Genomic DNA, 25,918 nt, shown 5'->3' with positions numbered 1-25,918 from the left:
CAAAAATCAACTGCTTCTTAGCCATGACTAGTGATGACGTCATTTCCTTTCTACAGAGTGAAGAATGGTACCATGGAAAACGGAAGAATTTTAGGCAATCTGTGAAGATGAAAAAGAATATTCCAAACGCAGGATGAAAATAGAGATTCTGAGAAAGAAACACGGTATAAAACTGCTTGGCTAGATCCTAACTGTGGACCATTGTCCTGAATAAACTGAAAACTGACTGTTGTAGACACCATGGGGAAGGAAGGAAAAATAAGATACATGGATTTTCTGGGGTGCCTGGGTGGCTCAGTCGGTTAAGCATCTGCCTTCGGCTCAGGTCATGATCCCAGGGATCCTGGGATCAAGTCCAACCTTGGGCTCCCTGCTCGGTGGGGAGCCTGCTTCTCCCTCTCCCTCTGCCCCTCCCCCTGCTTGTGCTCTCTCTCTCTCAAATAAATAAATAAAATCTTATAAAAAAAGATATAAGGATTTTCTTTCCATTATTTTACACAAGAATATGAGGTGATCCAAAGCACTCAATGCCTAGCACATACTAAGTATCAATAAATCCTAGGCAATCAAGAAATCCACATATCAAGTGACACCTGCTAGCAGGGCCACTTTGCGGAACAACTGTAGGGGGTGCTCTTGGCAGTGTTGTCCATGTGCAAGGCACCCCCTGGACACACAGCGAATACCCTAGCTGGCCCAACACTGCAGACTGGCTCAAATAAATGTTTCGTTTTCCAAGGCATTACAGAACGACACCCTGATATCTACAATTTCTCTGCATATTCATGAAGACACTCCACCAGGATTGAAAGAGAGCCAAGCAGAGAAAGGAATAGCCTGTTCCACTGACAAGACAATTTCCTTGGTTAATGTCACCAGACAGTATGGCTATATTCCTTCTTAATCTGAATTTCGTTCAAATCACCTAAGAGCTTTGTTCATTTTGGAACAAAATTAGACACTTGCAAAATAAGTTTCCAATAATTCACATAAATTTATTTGTGCACTGATCATTTAGTGCGGAAGGCTTTTTAAAAATGCATAGAATTGGCATTAGGTCCAGATGAAATAAGGTGACTTCTAAAAAAGCACTCCATCAAATGTTTTGCCAGGGTTCCGTAAAAGCAGTATGAGGTGTCTGCTTCATAATCATGCAATTTTTTTAACTTTATGTTTTGCTACACACTTTTTAAACCAGTCCATTTTAAATCAGATGATCTCATGTAATGTTTAAGACTAAAAGATGAGAAGAGACAAAAGGGAAAGATACGTGAAGGTTAATTTGCCTAAGATTATTATTTTTTTTAATATGAAAATAGGACAGGTAGTGACAAGGGAATATTTCTCCAACTTATCTGATCATGAGACTGACCCAGAGTATTGGATGACAAGTGAGGCTTTCCAGGCCTCATCCCTAGAAGTTCTGATTCCCGAAGTTTGTGATGGGGCTCAGGAATGCATATTATTGAAAGCAGTTGAAGAAACTTCGCAATCAATCAGGCAAATTTGGGAAATACTTGTCAGGGAAAGAACACTGACCTAGTCATGGGGTTCAAAATACTAAGGCTTTTCCGTGTGTCCTTAATTGAGTCACTTTATCTCAATGGGGCTAAATCCTCAGTTGTGAAAATAAAACAAGAAGGGTCTTAGTCTACAATCCCCTTGAAGACAGGAACCAGCTCAGCTATGCTCACAGCAGGATCCCCTGGGCCTAGCCTGGTGCCTGGCCCCTAAGACTCCCCCCCGCCAATATTATTTGTTGACTAATTCACTAGCTAGACAACAGGCAAGATCCCTTTTCAAGTGTAAAAATGATATGATTCTAAAAATAAATAAGTAATAAAACAATTCATTTGGTCAGGCATGTACAAAACAATAGTTATTCTCAAACCCAAACAAAATATAAACCAAAAAAAGGAGCCACCCCTTTTGACTGTCACGCCACTGGTAAGCATTTCAAAGGATCAGACTTGGGTAACTTGATCTCATGCCTTCTTCACAGGATGGGAGGGTTCAAGGTAATGAACTGGATGCACTTAGCATCACTGTTTGGCTCACAAAAGTCAGTAGAGGCTCAGTAAAAGGGAGTTGAATCTGGAAAACCCAGGAAAGTGTGGAAAACAGAGTATGCACTCCTGCTTCACATACAGGAAAACTGTAGTCATAGGAGGGCTTTTAGGATTTTTGTTTCTTTAGTCCCAAAACATATGGTCAAGTAACAAGTCGAGAATTATTAGGAACCGTCCCTGACACCTGTGGATTGTGCAGAAATAAATGCTTTTGAAACTAAAAAAGAGGAGCGCCTGGCTTAGTCAGTGGAGCGTGCAAATCCTGATTTCAGGGTTGTGGGTTCGAGCCCCACAATGGGTCCAGAGATTGCTTAAAAATAAAATATATATATATATAAAGCAAATCCAAAGAAGGCTTAGTTCACATTTCTGTATACTTCCTACTATGTAACAGTATTGAAAAAAAAATCACATCATGTGTCTAGTCAACTGCATATCAACACCCTCCCTGAGCTAACATACAACAATACACTCTTATATAATAACTTGTTTCCCTCTTTTGAAAAAGAATCTGAAAATACTGATCCTGAGATTGAAAAAAAAAAAAAAAAGGAAGCCACTAGCTCTTAGGACATTCAAGTCCTAATTTCTCAATTTGACAAGTAAAATACAAATTTTTCATAAAAATATTGCCAAGTGTGACCGAATTTAATCGGAATGTTATCAAAACGTGAAAAAAAAAATAAGGCAATGCGTATACAGTGCAAAATCACAAGGCGTGGGGGTATTCTTCATTCAAAGAGCAATTCTGACTTGGACCTGGTGTAAGGGTCATTAGGTCTTATAAGTTGATAATTTTATGTTCTACATAAGAAAAGCTCCCAGCTGCAGAATTCTGAAAATCTTGAAACCACAGGGTCTCAGGCAGTAAAAGAAGCAAGAGATTTTTCAGTGAGAGCGGAGATGGAGGTGTGCCCGGGGGTGATGCTGAGATCGTGCACTGTCATTCTCTGGGGACAAGGTGAAGGCATTCGGGAAGACACAGGAAGAAGGTGACAGAGTGACTGCCCATGCTACATTGTTCTATAGCTTCAGAGAACACGAGTCTTCTGTATGCTTTCCCAACAGCCTCCCCACGCCCTAAAATCCAACCAGGAGAACAAGGTTGGCTTAGCAGTTAAGGAAAACCAAACCGGCTCACGTGCAACAACTCCTAGTCAGGCACGGAATAGGGCAGCGAGCTGACGACCTCCCCGGATTCGGTGACAATGGCATCATAGACCCAGCGTCGGTTGCAGCGGCACTCGGGGCCACACTTGTTGGAGTTGCACTTGGGGCAAGGGTAGAAGCAGCCCAGACAGTTTTTCTCCAGGCAGTCACACAGATCAGCGTCATTACAGATCAGCCTGCCACTCTTGTCGTACTTCTTCCTAACTCTGCCGGGAGAACGGAAGACAGTACCAGTTTCCCCAGCAGGGAGAATGACCCCTCTCTGCCGCCACCTCCCCAAATCCGGTCCCTTTATTCCGAGGAACCAGCACCCTGAGGATGACCCAGCCATGCTTCCCAATAGTCGATGGCAGTGGTGTCCCAGGAAATTCAGCCCATGTGCCCCCCGATTTCCAACATAGCCAGGCTAGTCAATGATAGGACGCTTCGCTTTCCCGGCATGCTAGGGAACGTGATAGTCCACCAAAACAGATTAGAAAGAATAGCTGAATAAAAGCTTCTTCCTACAAATGCCCCCCCCCATTTTTCTTTAAAAATATAATCATTCTTGATGGAATCTTCCCTGATAAATTACACTCTTTCTTCTTTCTATAAAAAAGCACTCTAGTGAATTCAATTATGGTTTTTAATGACTCGAGATAAATAGAACTGTCCATGACCAGACCATCATCATTAACGGAGAAACACACATACACACCCACACCCATACACACACACACACACACAACTCCTTTGGTCACAGTCTCCAGGTGCCATGCTTCTGCTCCTTTTTGATTCTGTTTGTCACCCAGTGTGGAGAGAGAAGGCAGGTGACCAAGATGGCGGGCTCTCTTGGAAGCTCTGAGTACAGGCGGGAAGTTCTATGCCAGAGGAGTGCACCAGAGACTACACCCCACTTGAGTCCCCACACTTTCTCTGTCAGCCCCTACAATGTGTCCTGCAGACAGAAGCTTTCACGAGAATTCTCGAAACCAGGCCCTTTTGAAATAATCCTTTCAGAACTGAGCTGCTTGAAAGCCTGGGGAGGACCAAAGTGTCCCTTGACAGCTTATGTCCATTATTAATGAGTGGAGGTAAAAAAAAAAAAAAAAAAAGTTTGGCCTTCAGCTGGTGTGGTGAGATTATGAACTTCTCCACCTTTTGTCTTGAAACGGGTGTAACAGCTTCTCTCCTTCCTGTTCAGCGTAAGTAATGCTGTTCCTTCTTCTTCCCTCTCCTAACAAAGCTGGGAAGGCTGAGCATCACTACGGAAACTTGCTGTCTGATTTTCTCACTTGGGCAGGAATACCTTCCAATAGGGATTTACATCCGTGGAAGGAGGGCTCCCCACTCCCCCCCACACCCACCAGAAAATGCAGGTGGCAGCAGACAAGGAGACTTAAAATCCATGATGGAAATCATGAGAGTGGATGGTCTTGAAGCCACCAGATTGCCCATACCGGATCTTATCCTTGTTCCATTGCCTTAACCCAAATATTCCCTCCCCTTAACTCAGACACCAAGAGGCAAATTTTAGTTTCCTGGTACCTGATGCTATCTTTCATAAAATTCTGAATTATCATACACATAAAAGTGTGCTAAACATACATGCACAGACAAAGAAGAAGAGTAAAGCAAACGTCCACATTTCCAGTGCCCAACGTGATAAAAGGTATTAACAACACCGAGGTCCTTTTCATGCCCCGCACACCGCATCCCTCAACCCCGCCTTCCAAGAGGAACCCCAGCTTGCTATTATAAAAATCATCTCCTTGGGGTTCCTGGCTGGCTCAGTCGGTAGAGCATGCAACTCTTGATCTCAGGGTCTTGGGGCTTGGAGTCGTGAGTTCAAGCCCCATGCTGGGCATACAAAAATCATCTCCGTCTTAGTTACACGTGTGTGAAATCCCAAACACAGTACATTTCCCTACTCGGTGATTTACAATTCATCCATGATGAATCGTACACCTAGCTGTACTCAAATATTTTCAATTCTATATGCATTCCACTGTCAGAATATACAAGTTTCTCATCTTTGCCATTGTGGAGGGGCATTTTGACTATGACTGTCTTATTTTCTTTACTATTATAGCAATGCTAAGAGACTTTTGAACGTGTCTCCCGTTGTACCTCTGTTAAGAGTTTTTCCAGGATATATATCCAGGAGGGGAGATGTTAGGTCATAAGGTATATAGGTAATGCCAAGTTGTTTTTAGTTTTTAATTATAGCTTAAATATAATAGTTTAAATATTTAATTATATTTGGTTTAATATAGTTTAAATATTTAATTATAGTTTAAATAGTTTTAAATTATACCATATTACACTCAATTCGTATCCAGTAGCTTCATCAACATTGATATCATTAGACTAAATGCTGCCTCTCTGGGGAGTGGGGCGCTGCCCCATACTGTACTGACGAGATTCTGTACCCTGAATATCTATTAGCCTTTTCTTCTACGAAACGCCTATTCATTGATCGGTCCGTTTTTCCCTTTGCATGTTTATCTTTTCTTATGGACTTGTATGTATTTTGGATACTGATCTTTCAAATTATAAATAGCTTCTCCCATCTTGTGGTTTGTCTTTCATTATTTTTAAGATGTCTCTTAATGGGCATAAATCCTTAATTTGAATGTAGTCAAATTCATCATCCTCCTCCTTTATGGTTTGCTTATACTTGTGATGTGCTAGCAATTGATGTGAGAAACAAAGGCAAAAGAAAAATTATTAAATTTCCTTACTCCCTGCAGCCCATTCACAAGTCCTTGAAACAGGCAGGGTGACATTCCCCTAGGGACTCAGCTGCCTCGATGTTGATACTTTGCTAAGGGCAAAACGCAATCTTAGCCCAACCCCCAGGGTCCTATAAGTCTACTTTAACATATAAAAATTCCTTTAGAAATTTCCTTTATCTCTAAACCCCCCAAGATACATGTTGGCAATCATCCCCCAAGCATTTGATGCACTGATATACATCTGAAGGGTCTCGTGACTCAGGTTTTATTAGACAGTAATAAATGACCTTTTCCCAGCAATAGCTAGCCCCTCAAGGTCCTAGATACCTTGCTTCCAAAATTCCTTAGAGACTTACACTCTCCCCAGCCTCCTTCCAACTTGAAAGTATATAATGGACCACTCCTCGTAACCCCACTGCAGCTCCTTCTGCCCACAGGTCCTATTCCGGTGTTTTAATAAAATCACCTTTTTACACCAAAGATGTCTCAGGAATTCCTTCTTGGCCGTCAGCTCTGAACCCCAACATCTTTCCTACATCAGCTATCATTGCACTTATGATATATCTTTCTTGGCCATTGGCTCCAAACCCTAACATCTTTCCTTTATCAGCTATCATTGACTTATGCTATCTCTGTGCACATTTGATACCTGAATTCATTCCCACAGTTATACTATTTCTCCTTCTAATGCTACATCTTACTTTTAGTCATCTTTCTTATTGAAGCTATTACTCTAAGCATCTCAAACCTTCTGAAGCATTAAAAAAATTGATTCCTAGTTTGGGATTATTGTCTATTTCTTGAGGTTGCTAACTTGCAAACACATTGGGCAACACCGTACTTTAGAAAAGATATTTTTAAAACATAAAAAAGAGGCAACCTTCCCTTTGTCACAGAGAACTCACGCATGTTACAATCCCACAAATCAAATATAATAAATCATGATCTTACTTGTATTTTACAGAAAAATACTCATTCATCTTTGACATCCGAGCTTTCTTTTTCTGCTGCCTGGTTTCGGGATTAAAGTCAGCTACCTGTGGTCCAGGGTTTTGAAACGCCAAGCATTTTAACTGCCGCTCTATCTGTTGCTTTGGAACAAATAACATGTATTCGGCATAAGAACTGGATCATTTTGTTATATGTTGTAGCAAAATAAACTTTCTGTAACTTTTGCCATAATGTCATGAAAGTACAGATGTTTTACCTAAAGGAATAAACAGCTTAATTTGATTAAGTTTCAAAAGATGTTGTCGATTTCCTCAAGTTATGTTATTCTGAATAAAGAAATCCATAGTATAAAACTCATATAATAAATACAAATATAGGGGCACCTGGGTGGCTCAGTCTGTTGAGCCTCTGACTCTTGATCTCAGCTTGGGTCTTTTTGTTTTGTTTTGTTTTGTTTTTAAGATTTATTTATTTATTTTAGAGGCAGGGGAGGGGCAGAGGGAGGGGGAGAGGAGAGTCTTAAGCACAATTCCCGCTAAGTGCCGAACCCCATGAAGGGCTCATTCTCACCACCGAGATCATGACCTGAGCCAAAATTAAGAGCTGGATGCCTAACTGACTGCCACCCAGGTGCCCTCAGCTTGGGTTTTGATCTCGGGGTTGTGAGTTCAAGCCCCATGTTGGGCTCCACACTGGGCATGGAGCCTACTTTAAAATAAATAAATACAAATATATATTTATACTTATAAATACAAATATATAAAATACATATAATATATAAATATATAATACATAATACAAATATTATATATAAATATATAATATATAAACAACCAAGCAGAAACAGAATTCCTTTTGTACTTGCAAAATATCAGTTGGCTTCTCAAATCTGATGGGGATGAAGTCCAAATTAGCATTTACGGAGGACAGGAACAAGGGAGTAAAACCCTTCTGCATTTGTTGGCTGGAGAAACTTAGGCGCAGTGTCTGAAATGTCCCAAACCACAGTGAGGACCCAAGCTGCACAGAGCCCCCTCCCCTTGCCTTCAGTGTTCCGGGATATGGTTCAGGACAATCATGACCTTGGGTGTGTGGACCCCATCAGGGCTTTGCAGCCACCTGAAAGATCCACTCTCAGTAACAGCCAGGTTTGAAAAAGAAAAATTTTCCTAGAATGGCTTTCTAGAGTATTACTAGAAAGTCTCAAAAGGCTCAGTCTGGAGACGTTGACAACTGGAAAAGAAACGGAGCCTAATGGAGAAGATGCGCAACAAAGACGCTTCAGGAAAATCCCGAGACCTTATTTCAAAAAAGTAGCACATACACCATGAGGGAAGGGAATGTTCTTCTGAAAGATTTTAGAAGAATATAATCTGAATGGCCCCCAAACACACAGGCTGACATACAGATGAAATACTTTACCTGGAAACAAAAGGGAAACTTTCCAAGCGTGAATTTCAATGCAACAAATTAGTAACAGAATCTCAGCCTTATCTGTAGTTTATTTAGCTTAATAGTAGTCCCTACTGTCTAAAATAATACAAATAAATTTCTTTAAATTTTCATCTTGGTGTGTGTGTATGGTTTTGTGTTTTACAAACTTAACCTTATGAAACAATTCTGTATTTAGGTATGGCTGTGAAAAAAATAGAACTTCTTACCATCTATTACCACTCCCAGTTCCATGGAAAAAGTTTAGGAACAGAGACACAAGGGTAAGCCTCTCTGTGTTCAAATCTTGGCTCTGCTGCTTGCTAGTGGCCTGCCTTGAGCAAGCTCCTACTTCTCTGAGCCTCAGTGTCTCCTTTTTTGCAAAATGGGGTAACAGGATTATCTTGTGAAAAGGATTTGGTGAATTAATATATACAAGGTTTTAGAATCATGGGGCGCCTGGGGGGCTCAGTCGGTTGAGCATCTGCCTTTGGCTCAGGTCATGATCTCAGTGTCCTGGGATCGAGCCCCGCATCGGGCTCCCTGCTCAGTGAATAGTCTGCTTCTTCTTCTGCCCCTCCCCCACTCATATTTTCTCTCTCTCTCAAATAAATAAATAAATAAAATCTTAAAAAAAAATAGAATCATGCCCAGCACATAATGGTGTGTGGGGGGGAACCACCAGGGTTTCTTAAAAATAAAAACACTGGGGGCACCTGGGTGGCACAGTGGTTAAGCGTCTGCCTTCGGCTCAGGGCGTGATCCCAGAGTTGTGGGATTGAGCCCCACATCAGGCTCCTCTGCTATGAGCCTGCTTCTTCCTCTCCCACTCCCCCTGCTTGTGTTCCCTCTCTCGCTGGCTGTCTCTATCTCTGTCAAATAAATAAATAAAATCTTTAAAAAAATAAAATAAAAAAATAAAAACACTGGACTATATTCTCCACAAATATTCTTCTCCAAGGGCAGGATTTTAATGCCCAGAACACTGGGCTATAAATCAAGGGAGGTGAGTGACAAGAGAGAGGATATGTGAAGTGAGACCAGCCCCGCAGGGAGCAGAGTGAAAAGGGGAGGGGGAAGCCCCATCAGCATAAAGGAGCAGAGAACCTTCCTGTGAAATCCCGACCAGACCCAGCGTCCACCCAAGTCTAGGCTCACCTCAGAGATCCCCAAGTCGAGACCCTTCCAAATACCATGAAACCCTAATAACCGTTTGCCATACCAGTTGCTTCTGTCCAATCTGACAGTTTTTCTCAGGAGAACTTTGCCCTGTGTGTCCCTCGTGAGCAGAACTGTTTTTGTCTGATTTTTCATTCATTTCTGATCACTGAAAAAAGTAACTGGGGAAAAAAGTAGGACACGTTAATATCATACAACCACAGTAACTTAATCCCGTGACTTTCTGGCTCTTGCCCCACAGCTTGCTTTCTTGCAAAGCCAGGTTGCCTGCAAAAGCCATCTGTTCCCAGACACTTGACTGCCACTCTTCTCTTCTGGGTGTCCCATGAGCAAATCAAACGTACCTTATACAGTTCTTAGCATCGCAGACCTCTCTGGAACAGGCAACACGGGGACCATCCACTTCTCTTTAAGAGGCATGTGAATTCTTAGACCTCCATTCTCCCCACCCACACTCAGTCCCTTGAAAAGAAGGAAGACACATTGATGTCCTACATTCCCAGTAACACCATGAAAATCTTATCCACTCACATGGATTCGGTGTCACCTCTTTGCAGAGAGAGTTCCCCAGGATGCCTCTAAAATCCCTGACCTCCTCCCTCACGTTTTCTGACAAATTTCTAGTACGATTGGGGCTAAAGGGAAGGCATCAGCTTTCCATAAAACCCAGCTGCTGACATGCCTATAATTTACTGTGAAATACTTGGTTGTATACACGGGACACCATGATGTGCGTGTGACTCAGGTGCAGCCAACACGAGAGGCTAATCGGGAATGCACAGCCCAGGCCGCTCTGCAATGCTCTCTCCGAAAGGACCAAGCTCCCAAGGAGGCCTCCACAGCCCTCTGATTTTCTTCTCCCACATCCGAGGCTGGAGCCATTCCTCCGGGCGCTGTTTCTACCAAAGGAGGCTGAGTTATGATTTACCAAGGGGGCCTGGGTCATATGGCCCCCCACCTGCCTGCCAGTTGGACGTTCCATCTCTATACTCCCAGGTCTGGGTCACTAGACATTGACCGCCCACCCTCCAGCTCCCAGTATTAGGTTAAGAAATTGATTTTTCTTTCCCAGCATCCCTAACGTTGATTTTGCTTCTCATTCTCCGTTGGGCGGAATCCACCCACCAGACAGGGTGGAAGTATTAGCACTACTTACCCTTGTCGAAGACCACCTTGACGTTCCTGTCAGCGCAGAAGCCCAGACCAGGCTTCTCTTCCTGACTCTTGGCCCTGACCTCCTTTTCCTTCGAGTTTTACTTGAGAAAACTCACCCTTGTAATTTCTTTCTCCTTCCCATTGAGATGTAAATCTCAGAGCCTCTTGCCAGGTTTACAACCCAGGAATGTCTTCCTCAAAGATTAGGAGGCAGGAGGCGTCCCTTTGAAATGTAATCAGCCAGAAAGATGGCGCCTGCCTTTGCCAGTCTCTGTGGGAAAGGTAGAAGCCTAACTTTGCTAATTGGTGGGTGCCAATTAGCACACACAGGTGGCTTAATCACAGAGAAAGACATTTGCAAACTCGGGAATAACTCCATGTGCTTGACATATTCCATGGATCACCTCCCCCAAGTCCTCCCCCCCCTTTTTCTTTCTGCCTTTTGTTTCATGCTGAGTTCACACTGAGTTCCCGTTCCCCCCACCCCATCGCCACAGCCTTGAATAGAATCTTCTTTTCCTTGTTTAACTTTGTCCCATGCAATTGTTACTTTGACAACCCCCCATGCCATTTCACATCTGATCAGCCAAACGTTCTTGGGGAGTATTTTCCAATTAGTCTAAAGACAAAATCACAGGGAGCTGTGTGAAGAATTAGAAATTCCCTGTTGAATGGGGACTTCAAACTATCTCCAGTGTGACCTCCGTCTGACTTCCTAATTAAGTTCTTGTTTCCAGCTTAACTCTTAACTCAGGTGAAAGACCCTGGAGGCAAGGCATCCCCAGATGGGAACCAAACTACCCCAGTGAGTCCTCAGGACTGCCCTGAGCCAGCAAGACCCCAAGACAATGATACCCCTGACCTCTACTGCCCACCTGCACTTACCTGCCGACCTTTGTCCCACGTTTTCCTTGTATAAACCTAGAAGTATTTCTAGCACTTTGGAGATGGGCTTTGAGATGTTCATCCGCTGTTTTCCCAGTGTTGGCCTCACTGAAATAAATTCCTTTCTCGTTGGACCATGACCCGTCTCTCTGCCTTTGGACTTTGTCAGTGGAGAGTGGCCGAAACTGGTCTGTTTGGGACCCCTGGAGTCAGTGCTCTTGCACCCCTAGGTCCTAGTTACCCTGTCAAATTCCAGGCCTACTGGGGTTATAATGTGCAGAGGAGAATCTCGGTAATCTGTATAACTAATGAGCCTTTCAGGTGAATTCTCTCCTTAAGCAACAATGGGAAAAGATAGGATAGGGAAGTAGGTAGAATTTTCTCCATCCAGTCTTGCCATCTGATCCTAAAACTATGTCTGTATTTTCTTCCCACCCTCAATTCATCCAAATCATTATGGTTGTGTTAATATTCCTAAATCAGATATTTCTTTATCTCATTCCTATTAAAAGACTTCCATGACTCCCCCCTACCAATAATATCCCATAAGCTCAACATAGCAGAGAAGGTCCCTCACCACTACCCGCAACCCACCTGCCCAGGCTCAGCTCCCTGCACACCCCCCCTTGGGCCAAGCCTACCTGACCTCACCACTGACATTAACAAACACGCCTTCCATCTCCTGCCTAACTCAGCATTTCACCTTTGAACCTTGGTCTCAGCTCCAAGAAGCCTCCAGAAACTTCCCCTGACCTCTCTAGTCCTTGAAGGCCTTTTCTTCCCTCGGGCTCTCTTCAGTGCTTCCTCGAGAAAATTCCCCCTCAAAGGGATCCTAAACCCTCTACCATTTTCATGTAATACATTTTCCTCTTCATGGAAAGAAATATGACCTTATGACTGTCTTTGCAATCAAGATTTTTTCCTAGAATAGTATCCATGTAACTGCAAGGGGAGAAATGAACATCTTATAAAAATCCTCTGCCTGAGTGGCTTTTATTTAAGTGATCTTGGGGTCTTGGAATCAAGCCCTGTGTTGGGCTCCCTGCTCAGTGGGGAGTCTGCTTCTCTCTCTCTCTCTCTCTCTCTCTCTCCCTCTCTCTCTCTCTCTCCCTCTGCCCCTCCCCCATACTCCTGGTGTCTCTCTCTCTCAAATAAATAAAATCTTAAAAAAAATAATTAAAAAATAAAAACATCATTGTAAACAAGTGAAAAAATATTCTGAGAAATTGTCCATAGATCTAACAGTTGACCAAAGGGGTCCAGGACACAAAAGTAAGATTAAGAACCCTTTGCAAAGATGTGGGGACGACCCACGGCCCCCACTTCCACTGACCATGGAGACAAGAAACCACAGGTTCTGGCTGTAGAAGAGGCCCGTCTTCAAGCACAGGACGGCGGCAGCGTGGCCTACCCTCATGTCTGAATCACTCACACCCATGCTTAAGATGCCCCCAGCACCATATGGTTGACTTTTTGAGGGCTGAGTATATCTTGCATAAGGACACTCGTAGCTTATCAAAGCAAGGAAAACCTTCCATTTAACTCTAGCCCCAAAGGTGGCCTCTGCTTTTACTCAGGAGCTGATAAAGCCATTTACTCTGAGACACTACCTGTAAGACGCTCCTCAGAAAATACTTAGAAAAGAGTCACACGGAGACATCCACGGAGAACATTCAAATGCATAGCACAGTAGTGACTTAGTCGGAAGGGTTTCATTAAAAACTGTGAATCACAGAACAGATTCACGCCGTTTTAATCTCATTCTGTCTCCAGCCTTGGTTTCCTCTACTTGCTGAAAACGACAAGTCACTGAGGTAATTGATGGGTGAGACAGATCCCACCAGGGACGCGGGTGGGAGAGAGAAACGGTGGCGGTGGCGGTGCTGGTGATCAATTAGGCCATTCCCCTGCTGCTCCCTCCCAGCTCAGTCAGCTGTTTTCAAAGCCACAAAACTGCACAATAACCTCCAACAAAATCTCTGGGTGCCATTTATCCTTAAGAATGAATAGTAATTTGTATCCAAGACTTTGGGAGTGTTCTTAGATAAACAATGTAAATGCTGAAGCAACGACTCTATTTACAAAATATAAGTCTGTATCCTATGCTGTGTTTCCCTACACACACACACACACACACACACACACACACACACACACCCTTCTGTGGCTCAGTATAAAATAATGTGAAAACAGGGGCGCCTGGGTGGCTCAGTCGGTGAAGTGTCCAACTCTTGATTTTGGCTCAGGTCATGATTTCAGGGTCATGAGATCGAGCCCCAAGTTGGGCTCCACGCGGGGCAGGAAATCTGCTTGAGATTCTCTCCCTCTCCCTCCGTCCCTCCCCTGTTCTCTATCTCTCTCTCTCTAAAGCAAAAAAAAAAAAAAAAAAAAAAAAAAAAGGTGAAGACAAATATTCTATATTTAAGGTAATTTGAAGGGCTGCTCAGCAGAGATGGTTAAGTGGTAGAGGACAATGTGACCACAGAGCTGCTCTTGCTGCTGCCAGGACGTGGCAGTCTGGCATCGCTCTGAGACCAAAAGCCCTGCAAAGCCCATCTGGCTCACTGAACAGATCCACAGCCACGAGGGCCGCTCCCCTCACACTTTATCCATAATCTGGATCTCCTGAACTATACACTTTCACACTTCCCTGCGATTTTAAAGATTACAAAAAACAGAAACCTGCATATGTAGTTGGCCCCATCATTGGGAAAGAGAGAAGGAAGGTGACTCTTTAAGGAGATCAGAAGATTAGGCCATTTTCAGGGGTGCCTGTGTGGCTCAGTCGTTAAGCGGTTGCCTTCGGCTCAGGTCATGATCCCAGGGTCCTGGGGTTGAGCCCCACATCGAGCCCCACATCGGGCTCCCTGCTCAGTGGGAAGCCTGCTTCTCCCTCTCCCACTCCCCTGCTGGTGTTCCCTTTCTCACTGTGTCTCTCTCTGTCCAAGAAATAAATAAAATCTTGACAAAAAAATAAGAAGATTAGGCCATTTTCAGCTGTAGGGGCCAAGGGCAGGCCACCCCAAAATGGGCCACTGGGTCATGAACATTATTTTGAGGTAAAAACAATGAAAACCCAGCAGATTCCGGAAAAACTCTTTATCTCCCCCTCAACTGCCTGTTCGTACCAGGAAGAGAGCTATCAACAGACACTCCCTTTTACCGAAGAAAACAAACGTTACATAACCAGGCAACCCCTTTGTTTTCCAAACATCTCCTCTCACCTTCCTGCCAGGTCTTCCTCCTCTTTGTATCTTCAGACCACCAGCCCCTCTCCTTAGCTCCTGTAAGTGTCCTGTTGACCCACTCTCTTTGGAATTCCCATGTCCGCGTGCATTTCCTGTACGTACGTACACTATTACATTTTATTTTCTCCCCTTAATCTGTCTGCTGTCGAACTGATTCTAAGTCCAGCTAGAAGAATCTTGAAGGGCAGATGAAATTCTTCCTTCCCTGACACAGCATTGTCCTGATAAATATGCACTTCCAACCACTCACCCCACATTTTAAGTGCGGAGGTTCTTTTCTCAGGACCCCAAAGGTTCACTCATGCTCACTTCTTTGCTTCCATTTTTATTTCAGTCCATGCTGCAACAAAAGGACCCCAATTCTCTTCCACTCTTAACTACGACACATTAACATGACAATATATATCCAGAGTCAACATCTGTTGGCCTTGTTAAGCCTCATCTCTCTCTACCAGGCTCGGAGGGAATCAAATGCTCCCTTAGAAAAGGAGCGTCTTTGCAAGGACTGATCTCCTACCTCTGTCACTCCTTCCTAAGGACAGTTGCCCCGGCAAGCCCCGTGGCCGGCGGTAAACAGAAAGTGCACGTACCTTTCTGCTGGATGAATAAGAAGGAAGAAATACTGGAAACAGGAGAAACTGTACTTCCTTGTTTCCTTTGTTTTGCTGGGAAACCATAGAGCCCTCTGGGGAGAAAGACACAAGGCCTCCAAGGTGCTCCTACAATTGAATGCTTTTTTAATAATGGCTGAGAGGAGGAGAGGTGGGGGGATGGTCAGCAATGTCAACTCTATCTTCCACTGAGAGCTTATTCTAAAATCATATGACATCAGGGACTGATCATTTATCTGCTCCCTGTCTTCCATCCACAATAAGCAGTGAATCTCGAACTTTTGAGTCTCATATGTTGGCTTCGAATGTTCAACTGATATTAACATCAATTGGCCCCTGGCTGTATTTATATTTCAGTGTAAATAACACACCCACACCCACATAGACACATACACACACACACACAGTATATAGAGAACATAGATTATGTTATTATTGTATTATTATATAATTTATCTTATATAATTTATAATTAGAGTAATACATTATCACTGTAAAATTACATGTTTCTATATTATCATATTTATTTATATTATTCACACTATTATATAACATATTATTTATATAATTTATATATAACATATTATATATAATATATATAATACATAATTTAGATCATATAATTTCTATATATGATCTATTATTTATATTATATCATCTTTATGTAATATATTATATATTATCTATACAGTCTTATTTATATGGTATACATATATAAAGTACATATACAGTGTTCTTGAAAAGAACACGGAGAGGAAACAAAATCTTCACTTATAACCCATCTGGCAATGCTACAAAACCTTAAGGTTGAGCCAGGATTAAGTATCTTTGATTTAAACTCCACATCCATTAAGCAACTGCTGTATTTTTTAGATTACACAGTAAATTTTGCATATCGAAATTTTAAAAAATATATATTTAAGCTAAAAGCCATTTAGGAAAAAACTGTGTCGTCCCAAGAGAGAACTAAATCGTGTATATAAGTTGTGCCTAAGATACATATTAATCTCTACGTCACAGCCCCGTCACCGCTGGCCTCTGCCGAGAGCGCTCAGATACGGGGCCCTGCGTCATTAAAACCACTGCACTGGCAGGTTCACACCCACCCGGTTCATTTGTGGATTAGAGGGTAGAAACCACCATTTCGCTCCTAATTACTTTTGCTGCAAAGAGCAAGAAAAAGAAACAAAATCTTCAGTTAGAATAGCTTGCAACCCATCCGCAATAACATACAGTTCCTTGAGATGGTGCCAGAATTAAGTGTATTTCATCTGAACTTTATATCCATTAAACAATGGCTGCATTTCTGAGATCGCACAGGAAATTTTGCATATAAAAAATCTGCCATCTTCCCACTTAAGGATTGCCAATCCCATCCTGCTAATTAAGGACTGAAACACCTCAAAGCAGCTAAAAATCCCACCAGGCTTTTTCACAATCACACCTTACAAATATACATTCTTTGGCCCACGTTTGGCTTTGTTCTTACACATCCGACAGGAAAAGGGACCCCTCCCTGATTTTACCACACAAGTTGAACACAGGAAGACCAAACACATCAAGGGCCAAATGCAAGGACAGGAATCCTCTAAAAACCAGATGGAGGAAAGTCCTTTAAAGAATAAGGATTTTCAACCACCCGATAGTCCCAACTGAAAACTTCAAAAAAAAAAAAAAAATTAAAGTGCTAAGAAAGAACAGTGAACCAGAGGATTGAAAATTATTGCTTCCTCTTATTTCTTCAGTTTAAGAAGGAACATAAATCATACAAAATAATCATCCTGTATTATTTCCAAGTTTCTCCCCCAAAATCTATTAGCTATTCAAACTAATGGTTCAACTGGCAAATCTTCAGAAGAACTTTACATCATGTCTCCAAAAAGATAAAAATTTAATCATAAAAGATGGAGTATTTTTTTAAAGGTAAAAATACCTCACGAATTTGCTACTCCCGGATTTATTGCAATTTTTTTAAGTAGGCTCCCCGCCCAGCATGGGGCTTAAACTCATGACCTCTGAGATCAAGAGTTACATCCCCACAGACTGAGCCGGCCAGGGACTCCGTTATTGCAATTTCAACATGACTTCTGCCAAGAAAATATTATGCCTTTCTCTTTAGACGTTCTTAGGTTTTCTGGAGAATAAATTGAATGTAATTTAAAATTGGTTGCTTTTCCATTTTTTAATTTTTTTAAAAGATTTTATTTATTTATTAGAGAGAGAGAGAGAGTTCCCGAGAGGGGGTAGGGTCAGATGGAGAAGCAGACTCCCCACTGAGCAGGAAGCCTAATGTGGACTCCATCCTGGGACTCCAGGATCATGACCTGAGCCAAAGGCAGTTGCTTAACCAACTGAGCCACCCAGGCGTCCCAAAAATTGACTGCTTTTTCAAATGAAGGATTCACATACTAAAACACGCCTCAGTTCACTTACTAATTCCTGGAGAGTAAAAATCTCTATGTTTGTGAGTTGCATTAACGTATTTGATCAGTTTGTAGCTAGCTGTATATTAATTTGGAACATACACTGTACTTTATCAGTAACACCGCTCATCAGCTTATTTATTGTAGTATCGTTTATTATTGCGAAATATTGGAATGCCCATACAGAGGCAAGTGGTTGAAGAAACCATGGTATTTCCATGTGCACCATAAGCATAGAATACGGTGCATCTCTGAGGAGAGAGTGAGGGAGATCTCCATGTAGTGATATGGAGGGATTTACAGACTCTATTATTTAACGAACATAACAGAGGACAATAGAGTACTTAGCCTCCGTGTGAGGAAGTATACTACCTGCACTACAGGAGTGTAGGACATGAGGACATGAGACAACTTGTTACTTGTAGCCAAATAATTTCCATCAATTCCATATGACATAGGGCGTGGCTTACAAAGTATCAAGAAGTCCCTGGCTCTGAGGGTCGTGAGCATCTAGGGAAGGGCTGCCGTAGGAAAGGCTCCGGCTTTATCTGGCGAAATGTGTTACCCTCCTCCACAGCTACTGTGCAAGCTCTCACGGGTTTGTTAACCGACTGATGAAAAAATCCACTTGAGAATACTTCCTATTTCCCGGGTACGACCGACCGCGGCAGGCTCATGGTGGCTGGTGTTTGATTAAGATGCTGTCACACTGTGAAGCTGTCATGAGTTGTCCTTTTGCAAAGATAGACTTGAAAAGACAGTGAGTGCCTGGAGCTGATAACTGGAGCCAGGAGCAGTGGGACATCTCTCGGGAGGTGCCCTGGGAGGGGGGTACCTATTACCGCTACTCTTCCCTCATGCACGCAGCAGGCATTGATTAAATACCTGTTATCGGCCAGCAACGGTAACAACACAATTAAGACGTGATTCCTCTGTAGAGAGCTCGAAAGTCTAGAAGAAGATACGTAATCAAATAAATGCTACAGGTGCATCGCAATTGCTCAGGGCACTGCCGGGGCCAGGGGAGGCAGTGGAGAGACTGGTGGCTTTCCCTGGGAAGGGAGGTATCAGGGAGGGCTCCCGAGAAGAGGTGGCAATGGAATTAATCTTGAAAAATGAACAGGGAAAACCAGGTAGAGAGGGAGTGGGAAGGGCATTCTAGGGGGATGGAGCTGCTCTCAGCAAGAGCTAAATATAGAAGCCTACTTCTTTCAGAAGGGTCTAGTAGGAGGTCGAGGGGTTGTCCAGGTTATGATAAGACTGAACCACAAGTGCCCTGAGTATCATCTGCACATTTATACAGACTCTAATAAAGGTCTTTCTCAATGACTGAACTGGAGGGGTTGGCAGGAGGACGGCATAAGGCAAAGGAGACGAGAGTAAGCAGAGGTATGTAGCTTCAAGAGCTCCAGCAGCTCTGTTCTGGAAAACTATTCAAATAATTTTACACAGTGTTTAACCTGAACAGAGATCGGTATACGTTTATACGATGTGCAAGTGAACAGTTTTTTTTTTAAGATTGAATTGTTTTACTATTATTAGTATTATATTGCCTGCTATGACTGTACATTTACTATTGCTATGAGTATAACTATTAAGTAAATATAGCTGTGCGGATCTCATTTACTAATGTCATAGTACATGTATTACCTCATGGACTCCTTTCCATTCTCCAGACACATTTTGTATTTGCTGGACCTCAAATTGTCTCAGTTCTTTTCTCTTCTAGAAATGCCTTTCTGTCATGCTTTAAAAAAATTATGGACACATAGTGCATAAAAAAAGCTTTAAAATAGACACCTTTGACCCAGCAATTACTCTGGGGAATTTCTTCTAAGGAAAGATAAAGCTCTTTGCAAAAATTTAGCATCTTGTATTAATTGCTGTGTTATAGAGTGGCTAGGTTGGGAGAGTAAAAATTTAACAACTTTGGGGGTGCCTGGGTGGCTCAGTCGGTTAAGCAACTGACTCTTGCTTTCGACTCAGGTCGTGATCTCAGGGTAGTGAGATTAAGCCCTGTGGCAAGACCTCCTTCGGGCTTCGCGCTCAGTGAGGAGTCTGCTTGAGATCCTCTCCACCTCCCTCCCTCTCTGTTCCTCCCCCTGCTTGCACTCTCTCTCTCTCTCAAATAAATTTTAAAATATTTTTTTAAATGTAACAACGTCATTACCAAACAAAACTATGTAATTCAAGGTAGCCATTAAAATGATATGGTGGAAATGCATTTGTTGGCAGGAAGAAAGATACACAGTGATGGTTAAGAAAGCACATTTCAAAATGAGAATCTAGAGGGCATTTCTTTTTTCCTGGAAACAATTTTGGTAAATCACATTTTTCTAGAAGCTCAACCATTTCTTCCAATTTTTCAAAGTTGTTGACATAAATGGGAAAACATCATTATGCTTTCTTTTTTTTTTTTTAAGATTTTATTTATTTATTTGACAGAGATAGAGACAGCCAGAGAGAGAGGGAACACAAGCAGGGGGAGTGGGAGAGGAAGAAGCAGGCTCCCAGCAGAGGAGCCTGATGTGGGGCTCGATCCCAGGACCCCGGGATCACGCCCTGAGCCGAAAGCAGATGCTTAACCGCTGTGCCACCCAGGCGCCCCCATTATGCTTTCTTTTATGTTGGAAGTTTTTATAGTTGTCTCCCTTTTTATTCCCAGTTCTATTTGTGCCTTCTCAGACATTTCTCATCCTGTCGAGGAAAAACTTTTTCTTTTTTCTTCCTTCCTTCCTTCCTCTCTCTCTCTTTCCCTCCCTCCCTCTCTATTTCTTTCTTTCTAAATTTCTGTCTGTCCCTCCCTTCCTTCCTTCTTTTCATTCATTCATTCATTCATTTCATTTCATTCTTATATTTTTGAATGCCTTCTATTTTGGGTATGTTTAGTGCTATTTTTCTATGATTGTCTTAAGATGTATAATTAACTCATTAGCTTTCATTCCTTTTTTTCCCCCTACTATAAGCATTTGTGGATATAAATCTCATTAGGTCTACCTCTGCCAGCTCAATTTATTTCTTATCTTCTTCTCTCTTTTTATCATATTTCTTTTTGAGTCGTATCTGATCTCTTGTTTCAAAGAAGAAATGTTTTCTGAATTTTTTTATTCCATGTTGAAGTTTGTTCATATTTTCTTCCGCTTTGTGGTATATTTCTTCTCCCATGTATTCTCTATCAGTTTTTTGCTATTTTTCTCCCAATGCCTCTGTGGAGATTCCATGCTGATCTTTTCTGATTACCTGGAGTCTTTGCATGGTGGCCTTTCTTTATGAGACAGCTATCTAATGAAAGATAATGGGAAGAGGGACTGAGGGACTGGGGTGATGAACCCGGGGGAGTGGAATGGGGAGAGGTATGTTGACATGGAAATTTTCCCACCAATCCCCTGCTCTGGGCAGAAGGCTCTGTATGTGCTCCTGGCTTACAATTAAGCTTGGAATGTGCCTGGTCCTGTCACCGATCAAGCTCATACGTGCAGGGCTGACTGCCTCTACTTCCCCACATCCAGCTGCAAGGTAGCTTGTCTGTTCATGTCCCCATTGCGTTCCATTTTCTCTGTCACTTCACGGTGCCGTTCAGGCCACAGGATGCCCAGGAAGCCTGTCTGAGGCTGTGATTCCAAGGGTTTCCAGTTTCCCTGAGGGTGCTCTAGGCAATGTGGACGTCTGTGCTTTGTTAAAGAGCCACAGAGCCATATGTTTATTCTCTGATGTCTTTCACAAATGGGTCCAAATTTTCTTTGTTTAGCAGTAATTATTCTCGGATTGTGGTTTTCTGGTTGCGCTCTGTTTCCTAGGTGCACAGAATAATGAATTTCCATCTCTGTTTCACACTCCCCTGTATCTACCAGGCCAGCTTCAGACTCAAACCTGTTTCCTCTGCCTTCGGTCCTTCACATCTCCACAAAGCACGACCATAGTCACATCCTCCTAAAATGGGTCCCATTGTGTCACTTTCCTCTTTTAACACCTTGGTGATTCTTTGTGATTCTCAGCACGTGTTTCAGGATTTCTATGATGTGACCTAAGTCTCCTTTCCCAGTTCACTGTCACTGCAACCTTCCATCAACCTGACTTCCATTAGCCATTCCTAAATGCCAAGAATGGCCCCACCTCCAGGACTTACTTACATTTTTCTCGAAGTCCCATTGCTCGGTGAGGATAAGAACCCCTGCTTCTGTGTTTCCAAGCTTATATTTCTAGTTAGTTCTATACACATGTCTGTCCCCTCCTGGATCTATAAGGCCTCCCTGTTCTATAATATGTGTCTCAGCGGCCAGCTACACTTACCGCTGGAATTAGTAATTTGGGGATCTGTTTCCTGTGATTCTGAGCAATGTGAGGCACTCTTCCAGGATCTCACCCACTCCCCTAACCCTGCCTCTATTCCACCTTGCCTGATTAAATTGGAACCTAAGATTCCTGCCTTCTTTAGGAAAAGTGAATCACCCAATTGTCCCTCCCCATGAATCTTAGATCTGCAATGCGTCCTCTCCTTTTACCACTGCCACAGCCTAAACCAACGTAGCATTGATCTCAGATTTGTGTTTAAAAAAACAAGCCAAAACCAAAAGACAACAGATTTGTGTGTGTGTGTGTGTGTGTGTGTGTGTACAAAGAAATGTCATTAAAACAGTAGGTGTCTCTGGATTTTTCCCTTACCCTTTATTATTTCCTACACTAACCCATTTCCTAGAATAAACATATATTTTACAATTTTTAAAAGTAGTAATCCATATTTTAAAAGCTCTAAGGATAAACGCAGTTCTTATAGTATGTGCAAAATAAACACGCCCAGCAGATGGCGCAAAACCTCAATCCGGAATGAAAATATCCTTACCGCTTCAAGAATGCCATCGCGGAGGGCACGCTTCTTGTGGACCAAGGATCAGTCCAAGTGGACACTGGCTCTAGAATTTTCGAGTCCCTTAAATATAATTTGACCTCTTCTACAGCCATAGGTGAGTCATTTCATAGGTAAGTGAGGGGCGTCTGAGAAGGGCAGGACATACGGAATCTGCAGCCCAAGACCACGGGCGTAGAAGATCCTTGAGGAACGCACAAGCGAGATGTCAGTGTGATGCCCACCTGGGAAGGCCTCTGGAGATCATGTAGTCCCTCAGTTCTCAAACATCGTTTTTATATTTTTCTCTAAATCAACCCCAACATGTGAAACCAACAAAACTGGAGCTGTCTTAATGAAATCGAGTCTGGGGACAAGAGCCATGCTGAGCCTTCCTTCCTTCCGTGTCTGAGTCCCTCCATCCCCCACCCACACCCCCGTTGGTGGCCGACATAATCAAGGATTGGTTATACTTCATCAACAGCTGTAGAATCCATAAATACTTCCAAGAAGCCCTAGAGAAAATCACTAATGCAAGTTACCAGCCAGAAAAAAGAATGCTCCAAGGAGGAGACTTTTCCAATTAGAAATGGTTAAAATAGGAGCATCTGGGTGGCTCAGTCGATTAAGCATCTGCCTTCAGCTTAGGTCATGATACCAGGGTCCTGGGGATCAAGCCCTGCACTGGGCTCCCTGCTCAGCGGGGAGTCTGCATCCCCCTCTCCCCCACCACTCCTGCGTGTGCACACTCTCTCGCTCAAATAAACAAATAAAATCTTTTTAAAAATGTGTCTGACTCTTGATCTCAGCTCAGGTCTTGATCTCAGGGTTGTGAGTTTGAGTCCTGCCTTGGGCTCCGTGCTGGGTGTGGAGCTAAGAAAGAAAGAAAGAAAGAAAGAAAGAAAGAAAGAAAGAAAAAGAAAGAGAGAGAGAAAGAAAGAGAGAGAGAAAGAAAGAGAGAAAGAGAGAGAGAGAGAAAGAAAGAGAAAAAAGAAAGAAAGAGAAAGAAAGAAAGAGAAAGAAAGAGAGAAAGAGAGAAAGAAAGAGAGAAAGAAAGAAAGAGAGAAAGAAAGAAAGAAAAAAGGAAGGAAGGAAAGAAAGAAAGAGAGAGAGAAAGAAAGAGAGAGAGAAAGAAAGAAGGAAGGAAGGAAGGGAGGAAGGAAAGAAAGGAAGGAAGAAAGGAAGAAAGAAATGAGGAAAATATATATAAAGAAAAAAACCATTAATTGTTTTTAAAGGGAAAATCTCAGTAAGGACACTCAAAATGCATCAGCAAATTAAGCACTAATATTTTGCACAAATTTGACATCTGCTTTTAGAATTCATATTAAATTAAATTTCTGATATTTTAAACTTTGGTTTCACTTAAATCCTTTCTATGGCTGCACCTTGGTTTATGAAAAACCATAGGAAGAGAGCATTTCTGCTTAAGCTAGCTTTCATGAGTAATATGAGCATATTCGTAAGTTATAGCTACACCAGTAAAGTTTATTTCTATCAATAAAGTATCCTTAGGTTATACTTCCTATATAATCTATAATTTCTTTAAAGTTTTATTTAAGTAATCCTTACACCCAACATGGGGCTTGAACTAACGACCCCAAGATCAAGAGTCGCATGCTCTTCTGACTGAGCCAGCGCAGCGCCTCTATAATCTATAATTTCTAAATGCCATCATAAGGCAAAGCAAATAATGACTTGACAGCATGAAGCTAGTTATTTTAGAATTTGAACCATTCTCTAAAAATCTGTTAATAGTGTTTGCAAAGTAGATGCAACAACATATTTAAATGTATTTGCCTTAAGCTTCTTTTCAATACAAGTCCACATTTAACTTCCTTACACAAATCATTCTTCGGAAGTGGGGTTTTTTTTGGTTTTGAATGGTCATGCCTGCATGAAGTTTTGCTGTTTTTCCAAGAGCTGCTTACCTGACACCCTATTATAGTTCTGGTCCACAGTAGGTACGTGCGGATTAAAAGCTTTTAGATGAGGCTTGTTGGCATATAATAGTATCTTAACTGTGTCCTAAATTAAAAGGTAAAAGAAAATCCCAAAGTAAATGCGAGTTGGCAGTAAACAGAGTGGGTGTTAAGTTCTGGCTTCTGCCTCTGGTAGTGCTGTGGCCTTAAGCCTCCCTTACCCTCTCTTCCCCCCCCTCCCCCCGCTGTGTGTTAAAATCTGAACAATTCCACCGACCTGAGTTGGGTATTACGCCTCCATCTGTTAGTTCCAGACTCACCTTGTTTTCCGCGGTGCGATGTCAGGACCTGACTCTGCGAACCACACCTGGACTTCGCCAGCTCTGCCAGCAGGGGGCGCAGAGGGTCACGGGAAGACTGCAGTAGGGACCAGTGGTCCTCTGCGCACTACCAGCATCGCCCCAGCAATGACTCTTCCTCCTGATGGTGGCTGTTGGATTCCAGTTCTCGGGACATTTCCCCTGGTCTCCTAGACCCAGACTGGTGTGTCCCCTAAAAAGACCAGTAGCCGCTGGCCGGGGACCCCTCCTCCAGGTCTGGGTCCCCCTTCTGCCGGCTCTTTCTCTGAGCAGCACCTGCCTCTTCCTTTCATTCCCCCCGCCCCGGGGGAGTGGTAGCTATTTCTTGCAGTAATTTTTTTTCTTGGTCTTTTCTTACTGTTAACTTTCACCTTTTCAGTTCCTTATATGCCAATTTTAAAAATAGTAAATTCTCTCGGTTGAAAAAAAAGCAGAGCCCGGTTTCTGTTCTCCTGACAGAACCCTGACTGTTGGCAGCAGACTCCCAGGAAATAGAGTCTCAAGGTGGGATTCTGATCATGCCCGTGGCCTTGGACACGGCGCTGACACCGCCATTAATCAGGTTAATTACAATGAGGTCCCTACTGAAGGAAGCAAGTGTCTTCAGGGACCCAGTGGCTGCTGTGTTAGGCCACTGTCACTGCAAAGACGTGGGGTGGCTGGCTCCTTCTGTGTGCACTGGATGCTTATTGGAAGAAAATGAGCAGCTCGAGTCTTAGAGAACCGGAGAACTGCAAAGGCTTTTCTAGAAGAAGCACTTAATTCTCATAGCTGCTCTATGGGACACAGCATTTCAGCTCAAGTTGAATTCACAACCTTCCAAGTCCAGACTGAGAGAGTCTGGCCATTGATTGAGGACGACTGAGACCCTGAGATTTGCACTGAGGACACTTGGATGGACTCTAAGGAAACAGAAAATTATACTCCTGGCCCCAAATTCTGCATTCCGGTAACT

The 25,918-nt window shown here is 42.8% G+C and overlaps 1 protein-coding gene across 4 annotated transcripts; it reads right to left on the bottom strand.

The window, feature by feature from the left end:
* Positions 1 to 974: 974 nt before the first annotated feature.
* ARL14EPL (ADP ribosylation factor like GTPase 14 effector protein like) lies at positions 975 to 25,253 on the bottom strand. Of its 4 annotated transcripts, XM_034655900.1 has the most exons (7): positions 24,925 to 25,253; positions 24,614 to 24,710; positions 22,680 to 22,887; positions 9,862 to 9,979; positions 9,561 to 9,678; positions 6,908 to 7,047; positions 975 to 3,445 (listed from the first exon to the last, which is right to left on the bottom strand). In XM_034655900.1, the coding sequence occupies exons 5-7, from the start codon at positions 9,654 to 9,656 to the stop codon at positions 3,223 to 3,225; spliced, it is 459 nt and encodes a 152-aa protein (XP_034511791.1). In that variant the 5' UTR covers positions 9,657 to 9,678; positions 9,862 to 9,979; positions 22,680 to 22,887; positions 24,614 to 24,710; positions 24,925 to 25,253; the 3' UTR covers positions 975 to 3,222. The 4 variants fall into 4 exon arrangements, with proteins under 4 accessions (XP_034511791.1, XP_034511793.1, XP_034511792.1 ...); XM_034655902.1 differs by lacking the exon at positions 22,680 to 22,887; XM_034655901.1 differs by lacking the exon at positions 24,614 to 24,710.
* Between the last annotated feature and the right edge of the window lie 665 nt (positions 25,254 to 25,918).

Source organism: Ailuropoda melanoleuca, chromosome 3 (genome assembly GCF_002007445.2).
Source record: "Ailuropoda melanoleuca isolate Jingjing chromosome 3, ASM200744v2, whole genome shotgun sequence".
Classification (NCBI taxonomy): domain Eukaryota; kingdom Metazoa; phylum Chordata; class Mammalia; order Carnivora; family Ursidae; genus Ailuropoda; species Ailuropoda melanoleuca.
Note: the sequence above shows the minus strand (reverse complement) of the source record. Positions and strands in the feature narration are given on the sequence as shown.